General features: G+C 33.0%; 1 protein-coding gene across 1 annotated transcript; it reads right to left on the bottom strand.

Annotated features, from left to right (window-relative positions):
- Positions 1 to 9673: 9673 nt before the first annotated feature.
- LOC122609131 (ring-infected erythrocyte surface antigen-like) lies at positions 9674 to 10632 on the bottom strand. Its single transcript, XM_043782190.1, has 5 exons — positions 10569 to 10632; positions 10404 to 10445; positions 10280 to 10294; positions 10119 to 10195; positions 9674 to 10015 (listed from the first exon to the last, which is right to left on the bottom strand). Exons 1-5 carry the CDS (start codon positions 10630 to 10632, stop codon positions 9674 to 9676), a joined length of 540 nt encoding a protein of 179 aa, XP_043638125.1.
- Positions 10633 to 10920: the final 288 nt, after the last annotated feature.

Raw genomic sequence — 10920 nt, 5'->3', positions numbered from 1 at the left:
AGTAATGTGCAATAGAGAATCAGTGGGGGAAAAATTTAAAAAAAAAAAATAAATGCATCTTTGATATTTTTCTCTACTAAAGCTAACATTTCAACCAATTGAATTTCATATATTACTGATCGACAATGAGATAATGATACTATGTTTCTATGTGTAAATTATATGAACTGTTGTTTTATTAGTGGCTAGTCAGTTGAAGTATCACTCAAAAGTTTCCTTTATACAATTATCATAAAGCTTTTCACTTGTACCATGAAGCAACACATTATTTTTTGCCAAGCATCTAACAATAGCAATTGTGCTAACTAAAACATTATGAATATGATATTTTCCTTTGTGGTATTAAATTTGGACCTAAACGAGCCTATAGAAAAACATACACTCTAAGGTAGATGCACCTTGGTTTATATATGATGCCCTGGGTGTCGTCCACTTCACCCACCCCCAGGTCGATCTACGCAAATTTTAAGTAAGTTTTTTGGTCGAAACTTCAGCCCGTGGTTTTCCCAAGTATAGCCAGGTTTACGTTCCGTTTTGGACTTTTGGTTGATATTTTGTGAGGACCATGTATAGAACTTTGATTACTTGCAAAATTCCCGAATCCTTTTGAAGAAAGAAAATTTCAAATAGCTAGGATGAGATACACATGAATTTCTAACAACTATATTGTTATTTTCATTTCTGTTGGTATTGTTCTATGAAACTAGAAAATTACTCTCGGGTTGACTCATCAGAAATTTATTCGTCTGTGTATTGTAATTAATCCTTACATTAAGTTGTTGCTCTAGATAAGAATAGAAGCTCGAAATTAGTCATTTAGCAATGATGATGTATTATTGGTTCTATGGTTTAATATATTAATGGTAAACTTATTATTATAAAAGATGTATGTTAATACATTATGACAGGCCCGTTCCATAGATTTTAGGTACCCTGCTTGACAATATTAGAGGTGCCCATTAAACACCAAAAGAAATTAAAATCCACATAGATAATAGATATTTATAAACGTATCAAGACAACTATAACGGTCTTTCAATGGATATAACTAATTGATAAATGCATTAAAATTGACAAATCAAAATAAAATAACATAAAATTTTTAGAATAGAAATTAATAAAAAAAATTTAATCAAATTGAGTAAATCAATATAAGTTTAATTTTACTTATAATTTGTGTTTGGATCTATGCGATTTGCATGGGAAAGTCGAAAATATCGAAAGATAGAATATGATCGTTAGTACATATACAATTTTAAAGACTAAAAAGTATTGGATTGTGAGTCTTTGACTAAAGTTTGGGTTTTTACTACCCAATTGGACTAATACATGCATTAAAGAATTAAGATATGTGTAAAATTTTGGTGGCCATGATATTTTAAAGCCCGGCTTAATTGTGCCATTTGCACATGCTCAAGACCGGGGCTACATTGTGAATATATATGTGGGAAATATTAGCTACTTGGTAATGTAGCCAATTAACTACAATAAATCAGTAAAAAGATACATTTATCCTTAAATTTAAATTACTTCTGATCATGTTGACTTAATGCACGGCAAATACTTTCGTTGACTTTACCAAACTCTTAATAACAAATACTAATTATTTATTGTAGTATTTTACCAACCTTTCTTCCTAATTAAACGGATGTTACAACGCAGATTCAAAAGAAAAGTATCCCCCTAAATTACTACATTCTAATATTTTCACTTCTTCATTTATCAAAATTTGATAAATCATATTTAACCCAATAACTAACATAAAACATTACATTGAAAATAAACCATATCCAATGATCAAAATATTACATTTAGAAAATTGAGACGGAACAAACTTTAGGATATATAATTCTGTGATGCATACAAATTTATAGACCACACTTTAGACGCAAAACAATAATGCAACAATAATAAAACTGATAATACTTAAAAGACTAATTTTTTGCATTGTCTTCCATGACCACGTGATAAACCAAATAGATCTATATGTAACACCTTGTATTAAAAAGCCAACAACTTCAGCAACACTTTGCAGTAAGACAAACCAAACAATAACTCCACCAATTTAATCTTGTAGATATTAAACTTCGTATAACAAATTATAATAAAAGTTATAAAAGAAAAATGATTAACCTTGTAGATATTCATTGTTACTTAAGTAGCGGCAGAACATCTATATTGATCTTGTTCATCCATTCACAAAATCAAGAAACAATTAGTAAACAAAATATTTGATGTTTGTGTGCTCTCAAATTTTTTAAGAAAAAATAGAATGATATATAAAAAGTTAATCAAAAAAACTGGTGGGAATATGTGTAAAGTTTAGAGGGAAAATCTACAAAATTTTTGATCATGCATTAATTTAGGGTAATTAGAAACTAATGTAAGTTTAAGGGTAAAATGTTAATAAAGAAATTGGTGGGAACTAGTATAGGAAGACATGTAAAAATTAGAGGGAAAATTATGTGTAAAGTTTAGAGGGAAAATCTACAAAATTTTTGATCATGCATTAATTTAGGGTAATTAGAAACTAATGTAAATTTAAGGGTAAAATGTTAATAAAGAAATTGGTGGGAACTAGTATAGGAAGACATCTAAAAATTAGAGGGAAAAACGAAAGTATTTGTTGTGCATTAAGTTAGGATAATTAGAAACTAATTAAATTTAAGGATAAATGTATTTTTTTTACTGATTTATTGTAGTTAATTGGTTACATTACCAAGTAGCTAATATTTCCATATATATATATATATAGGGGTTGGGTATTGTAAAACAAGTATTAAAGTAAAACATGTAGGACAAGATCTTGACCCTTAAATCATAGTTAAATTGATGCACGGAGATTCACGAAGCAATTGATGCACGATGATTTTCATGATGCACGGTGATTTTGACTGAAGGGATTCATATTGTTTTATTTTAATACTTGTTTTATTTTACCTAAAACCTCTATGTATATATATATATATATTATTTTATGGAGGAATAGATACTATATTATTAGCAATGTGTTTCTCCTGAAGTAGATAAGATCGAGATGAAATGTTAATTATAAAAGTAATCCTAAGTCCATGCTGCTTTTGGCTTTTATTATTATTGTTTTAGAGTCTGTTTGTAAGCAATATTCATTTCATATTAGAAAGCATTCATACTCGTATTTTCTAATGCCCAACAGGTAATTGGCCGGGCTTCTCAATAGGGCAAAGTCTACTGGGTGATTTGGCACAACCAGCAACGAGATTTGTTTTCAAAGTAGTTTTACTAGATGTGGAAACGTCTTCAACCAGATTAGGGTGGTGTTTTGTTTTATAACTTCATAAAAAGTCGTGACTTAATAAAAATACTTACATTATCAACAGGGTTTGTTTTTTTGATTTAATAAACAAAAAATAACTGTATTTATTTAATACATACAGACATTATTTATCAATTCAATCACTTTATCAATTCAGTCACTTAATGATTCAAAAACAAACATGTCCTAAAATTGATAATTTATCCCCTATTTGAATTGTGGTTACAAAAATGTGTTGTAGTTATAAGGAATAAGTATACCTTAAATTGGAAAAAACCTATTAGGATTATTTATTTTTAATTACCCATTATGTTAAAAATAAATATAATAAAAACTAGGTATTGATTTAAGTGATAAGTCTCTCACTTCTCTTGTAAAAGAGTTGGTATGAAAATTCCATTTTCACTCATTTAATTTAGGGAAAAATGCAAATTTTGTCCCCGTGGTCATTCGAAAAGCTAATGTTTCATCCCTCCGTTAGTTTTTGATTTTTTTTCATCCCTGTGGTGTAATTTTTGTTCTTTCCGTTAACGTCCCTCTGTTAAGACCCCTCACGTGCATGTCACGTGAGGGGTAATTTCGTAATTTGGCTCATATAAGTCATATAAAAACGTCAAAAATCCACTTAAATCATATATCCAACCTGTCCAACCCGATTATTTCCCCCTTTTCCTCTCCCCCTTTTCAATTGAGCCCTAATTTCACCTCCACTTTTCAATCGATGGTAGGATATTGTCTTTGTGGGAAGCCTTCTGTTGTGAAAACATCATGGACACCACTGAATCCGGGTTGTCGTTTTTATTGCTGTTTAAGAAGTGTAAGTATTCCCGACCCTATTTTTAATTGTATTTGTTTGTTTTGATTTGAAACTCGAAATAGTTTTCTTGAATCCTGGTTGTTATCTTGATATTATCAGGAAACAAAAAATTGTGGTTTTCTTGGATGGGTGGATCCACCAATGTGTGAAAGATCGACTGATATAATTCCTGGATTGTTAAGAGCCAAAAACAACTTGGAAGCTACTTTGAAAGAAAAAAATGAACAAGTGGCTAGATTGAAGAAATGCTTGGTTTTCAGCTGGATTTTTTTTATATGTTTTTGGTTTTTTGTTGAAGTATTATTAAGTTGGTTTGTATTCACTTTTTTGTTGAAGTATTATTAGTTTGTATTGTGATGTTGGTTCAATGTATAAAATTTTTCCCTTCAATGTAATATTGGTGCTTTAAGTATTTAGTCAGTTTGTAGAAGCAAAACAAAAGTTGTCAACCATTGACATATAACCATCAAAATTGGCATATAACCATTGACATATAACCATCAAAATTGCCATAAACATGTAATATTGGTGCTTTAAATCTGCTTGTGAATTCAGAAACATAGTAGGCATATAACCATTGACATATAACCATCAAAATTGGCAGATAACCATCATAATGGTGTAAATAAGCATCAAAATTGTGATAAGTTACAAACAGAATTGGCATATAACCAATACCATATAAGAGACTAGACAACAACATTGATGTACATAAGCAGATTTGGTAATTAAGAGACTAGACACCACAATATAACCAATACCATATTTGGTAATTAAGCAGATTTAAAACAGAGTACATAAGCCATCCAAAAGATACTTTAGAAACAAAGTCTAGGTTTAAAAACAGAATTCAGAAACAAATTACACTTCCAAAAGACATTAAATAATAAAAGCAATAGTTTTTCTAAATCATTGAGTTACACATCCAATGGTTGACTGCATCCAGCTTGGCTAGTAGTTGCAGGAACTTGAGTAGCAGATTTTCTTGTTCTTTTAACACCAGCAGTTGGCTGACTTGCACTCTCACCAGCTTGAGCAGCAGTTCTCTTTGTTCTTTTAACAGCAGGATTTGGCTGACTTGCACTCACACCAGCAGTCTTCTTTCTCTTCACACCTTTACTTGGCTGACTTGGACCAGCTTGAGTTGCACCACCTTGGCCCTTGCAATTGGCTGCATTGTGACCCTTATACCCACACTTCCCACATGTAATGCTCTTCCCTTTCCTACTAATCTTCCCATTTTTCACCATTTTGGCAGCTTCAATTTCCATTGTACATTTTTTCCTTTGTTTTTTAGGCCTGCCTACTTGAGTCTTATGTTTAGGAGGGAGAAGTCTAGTAGGGCATTCACTTTTTGGCCATGATGTGGATCCAACCACATGTTCAATCTTAAAATTGTAAACCTCTTTCCATGTGTCCAACCTATAACATGCATGAACCCAATCCTCAAGTTCCCCTGTCCATATTGAATTCTTTTTTGCATCCCATAACCCACACACTGCATGTTTGCAGGGCATCCCAGTCAACTGCCAGTTCCCACAAGTACATGTTCTTAACCTTATATCTACCACACACTGTTCCCTATAAGAATCCTTAACCTGAAACTTGTCCAACCCATTCCAATTAGCAGTTCACTTATTAGCGGTTGTTTTAATTACCTCAAATAGCATGGTAGCTGCAGGTGTCAAAGGACCCTTTTGTACATCAATGACCTTCTGAACAATAACTACTCTCTTCATCAAATACTCTCTAATGTATTCTAGGCAGCTTATAATAGGTTTCTCTCTTACTTCAACCAATCTACTATTAAAACTTTCACATATATTGTTCAACAGGATATCACAATGAGCCCTCCCTGAGAATAACATTAAATTTTAATGCAAAATACTAATGTAACAGTTAACTAGTATAAAAATTACCAGAAAAATTACTAATGTAATATACTAATGTAACCTATCCTATTAATATACTAATAAAACAGTTAACTAGTATGAAAAATACCACAAAATAACCAGAAAAATTACTAATGAAAATTACCAGAAAAATGTGCTCTGCTCTAATGTTGAGGGTTGTTGCCTTCATATACTTATATGCACCTTCATTCTCCACCCTAAGCTCTTCCATTGCAGGTTTGCAGCATCAAAATCCATGACATTTGTTCTAGTTGCACACTTCCATAACAGCTCTTTTATAATTTCACCTTTGAATGTCTTGCTCATATTTTCATAGATATGTCTAAGACAATATCTATGTTCTGCACTTGGGAAAACTTTAGCTAAAGCTGGAATCAATCCTTGTCAGTGACAAGAGTATGACAATTATGACCTTGTTTTAAATAGTTAAATCTTAATTTATTGAATAGTTAATTAAACAATATCTTCTGTCTGTCTGAAATGAATGTGAAATTGCCATTTGTTGGTAGGGATAAGTGCGCCGAAATGCAGTTAACTAATCCCAAAAAGTTATTGTGTACACGAACTCCAGGTTAGCTTTATTGTATTCAGGAAACCCGATTAAATGTTTAAAGTAAGCAAACAACCGGGGACTAGCTTATGAGGAGCCGGTTTTGTCAAATGCATTTCCACGTGGATCAAAACCTTTGACCAAAAGATGTTTCTTTCTTTCTCTGGCCACATCGCTTTGTCTCTCCCATACAACAACCAAAACTTTGTTTTCTTTCTTTTTTTTATGTATTCTTTTTATCTATTAATTCATATGCCGATAATCCATAAATAGATGACATGAATCTAACCAAACATCTCACATAACCAAACCAAACCATGAGCCGACTACTCACACACACATTATATATATGCATATACACAAACAGATGATATCTTCAATCTGCTATATATCATATATCGATCAATCGACGGCGACGGTGGTTTCTCCGACGATGGCACTTGTGATGGAAGGCTAATAATTTTAATATATGGCGTATTAGTCGATGGTTGTAAAGGTCAAAATCATGACATGAAACCATAAATACTTGATTCCTTTTTTCTGATTTTACACTCTACTGCCGGAAAACGATGACCGGAAACACCATGGTGGTCGGAAAAATGTAAATGTTATTCAGATTTGTAAAGGTTTTTTATTCAGATCTATATGGTGGTCTTACTTCCTTTTTCTGATTTTGCCTTTTCACCTCATTATTCCGCCGCCGCCGTCACTTCTCATCACCACCACCATTTCCGGCCACCCCATCTCTAAACGAACAACAACATCATAATCATCATCATTATCTGGGTTTGGACTTTGGAAATTCAAATCAAAGATCGGGAAAATCACGAATGTGTTTTTTTTTTGGGGGGAAACGTACCTTTGATCGACAAAGAACGTGTTTCAGATCATCGATCGAACTGGAATTAAGTGATTTCAGCATATTCGTTAGCGAATGAAGATGACTTTAGATTGAGTGTGTGAATAAGTGCGTGTAACTGTGTGTGAGTGTGTGTGTATCTGGTATTATATATGTAAAGTAGATTTTTTCATTATTTATAATTGTATAAAATACAGCAAGCATTCCAAGTATGGAGTCAAGGGTCAATGCATTTGAAAAAACCGGCTCCACATAAGCTAGTTCCCGGTTGTTTGCTTACTTTAAACATTTAATCGGGTTTCCTGAATACAATAAAGCCAACCTAGAGTTCGTGCACACAATAACTTTTCATGATAAGTTAACTGCATTCCGGCGCACTTATCCCTTTGTTGGTATATCCAAGTCTTCTGCAATCAACTCCAAAAACCATTTCCATGAATCAAATGTTTCAGCTTCAACAACAGCATATGCTAGAGGGTATATTCCATTATTAGGATCCAAACCCACTGCTGTGAGAACCTGACCTGGATAGTGGATATGGACCCTTCATGAAGGCACCATCATACCCTAGCAAATCTCTCCCACATGCTTTAAACCCTTCTTTCAAAGGCCCCAAACAAACATATATCCTCTTAAATATCCTTGTTTCTGAGTTTGGGTTTGGTTCTGGATGAACATCAATTCTCACAGTGGTGTTTGGGTTTCTTCTCATAAGCTCCAAACCATAATCTCTCAATCTTTCATACTGTTGGTTGTAGTCTCCAGCCAGTAATTTCTTAGCCTTTTGCTTTGCCCTTTGAGCTGTCATCCTTTTGATACCCAATTCAAATCTATTAAGTAAACATATTAATTATAGAGTTAATTACATAGTTAATTAAACAATTAAGTAAACAGATTAAGTATAGAGTTAATTACATAGTTAAGTAAACAGATTAAGTATATAGTTAATTACATAGTTAATTAAACAATTAAGTCAACAGATTAAGTATAGAGTTAATTACATAGTTAATTAAACAATTAAGTAAACAGATTAAGTATAGAGTTAATTACATAGTTAATTAAACAATTAAGTCAACAGATTAAGTATAGAGTTAATTACATAGTTAATTAAACAATTAAGTTAACAGATTAAGTTTAGAGTTAATTACATAGTTAATTAAACAATTATATAAACAAATTAAGTATACAGTTAATTACATACCTCTTGGATTTAGCTAGTGGAACAATAAAGACGAAGTGTCTAATTATACTTATGGTCCTTTGTTTCTAAATAGAAAGACACCAAATTCTCCGGGAAGCCCTATCTTACGAAGGACTTCTCGATTTGCTCCCCCTGACGAGAAAGGGTTCAGATCTATATCGCATATAAACAAATTAAGTATACAGTTAATTACATACCTCTTGGATACAATATCCACAATTGCAGCCCCTTTTATCCTTGGATCTGCATCTACTGTATCTATGATTTGGTTGCAGATGAAGGTAGAGTCACACTACCTTAATTCCCTAACTTGAAGACATTTATGTTCTTCTTTTAAGGTTTTGACCATCCACCTATTCTCTCCTTTTCCCTTAGATACATGTAAAGTCTATGGGCAAGTGGGCTTTTTTCCTTTTTTCACCTCTTTTTCCTGACACAAATCCCCAATAACCCCCTTTCCTTTGTCAATTTTACTTTTTTGACCCTCTGCATTTTCTTCTTTATCTAATTGACCCTCTGCAGTTGTTTTTTCCTTTGTTTTTTGTGATTTTTCTGGTGAAGCAAGTCTTTGTTTTTCCTGCCTTACGAAATTCTTTGTCATCACTGGTTTAGAAGATGAAGAAACCATACCAAAACACCTAGCCCTCACCCTCACGTTGTCATCTTTTACAAGCTTAATATCCCTCCTAGTGTCAATTGCATGCTGTTTGATCATGGCTTTCACTGGGTTTTTTGAATTGAACACTTGGGACACATAGAATCTACTTTTAACCACTATATTAGGGTCATAAATTTGCTTCCTTCTCAAGTGTTTTAGTTTCTTCTTTCTATCACCATCTGCAGTATCCTCATCAGGACCACTATCAAAGTCATCAAAGTCTATTGGCACAACCTCCTCATTCATCTCCAATTCACCTATTTGTGGAGTAAACTCTTTTTTCTCGCTGGATTTTACTTCTTTCTCAAAGTTAAACTTAAAGTCTTTCATGTCAATTTCATAGTCATCATCTCCTTCTTTCTCAAGTGCTGCACCACCACCTACATGCTCATCCTCCTCATTGTCATCATCCCCAACATCTCTTTCTTTCTCTGGTTCAAAATCACCATCCTCACTATCATCTTCCTCTGTTCTGCTCTCTCATTCTCTTCTTCATCTGCTTCATTCTCTTGTTCCTCAATTTCATTCTCTTTTTCATCTGTTTCATTCTCTTGTTCCTCAGTTTCATTCTCTTCTTCATCTGCTTCATTCTCTTCTACATTTGAGCCATAACCTTCCACATTCTGTTCTACATTCATATTCTGTTCTAAATTCATGACATTTGGTATTGCTTTTTCTGTTACATTTTGTTCCACAATTGTTTCTTTAATTGATTGCTTACTCTGTTCACCAGGACCCTCAATCAACAATGGTTTTCTAAACCTAGTCTATTTCCTCTATAATACACCCTGTTTTGGGGAGAAAATGATCGTTTAATGTGGTAACCCCATGTTCCACATACACATTAATTTCTTGAAACTTAGGAACATAACTTATCATCTTAATAATATCCTTATCAGTTCCTAATGATAATACATCTAAATCTTATCATCTAAGACCAATATCTAAATCTTTTTCAGGAAGCAAAAAATGATAATACATTATACCATCATACCCAAGTTCTGTAATCATATCATTCATGTCATGCATAGAAAATATATCATGCTCAATAAAGTCAAAAGCTTGAATCTTTCCATCGACATACTCTATTAGGGTTTTTTGTGAACTTACCATCATAATGAACGTAGATGGTAAAAAGATCCTTGTAAACATCTGCAGGAAAAAACAAAAAAGAATTCAAAAAATGATAACCCCTTTTTTTTGCGAAACCCCTAAAAAAATAACAAAAAAAACCCTAAATACTTCTTTTTATGAAAAACCTATATTAATACTTACCATAAATATGATTTAGATCATCTTCGTCATCTGGTTGTCTTTTACGCCATCGTGGTCTTTCCATGGTGTTTTGTGTGTGTGTTTTTTGGGGGGAATTCGAAAGGGTGGGAGTGAGAGAGAGCACGGGGATGAAAAAAGGGGAAAATGGGACGGTGATTGTTTATATATCGAGACCTACAATCCAATAAAAAAGAATGAGACGAAATTGCCCCTCACGTGACTTGCATGCGGGGGAGACTTAACGGAGACAGGGACGAAAGCACACCACAGGGATAAAAAAAATCAAAAACTAACGGAGGGATGAAACACTAGCTTTTCGAATGACCATAGGGACGAAATTTGCATTTTTACC

Source organism: Erigeron canadensis, chromosome 7 (genome assembly GCF_010389155.1).
Source record: "Erigeron canadensis isolate Cc75 chromosome 7, C_canadensis_v1, whole genome shotgun sequence".
In the NCBI taxonomy this organism is placed as follows: Eukaryota; Viridiplantae; Streptophyta; class Magnoliopsida; order Asterales; family Asteraceae; genus Erigeron; species Erigeron canadensis.
This window is presented reverse-complemented; position numbering and strand designations above follow the sequence as displayed.

Bases quoted from the DNA above. Each gene is read 5' to 3' on its own strand.
- LOC122609131 (XM_043782190.1), bottom strand. From the start codon at position 10,632: ATGGAAAGACCACGATGGCGTAAAAGACAACCAGATGACGAAGATGAT. The intron at 10,446-10,568 runs GTAAGTATTAAT...TTTTTCCTGCAG, and splicing joins TGATCTAAATCATATTTATG to ATGTTTACAAGGATCTTTTT. The intron at 10,016-10,118 runs GTTACCACATTA...CCTGGTGAACAG, and splicing joins ATGTGTATGTGGAACATGGG to AGTAAGCAATCAATTAAAGA.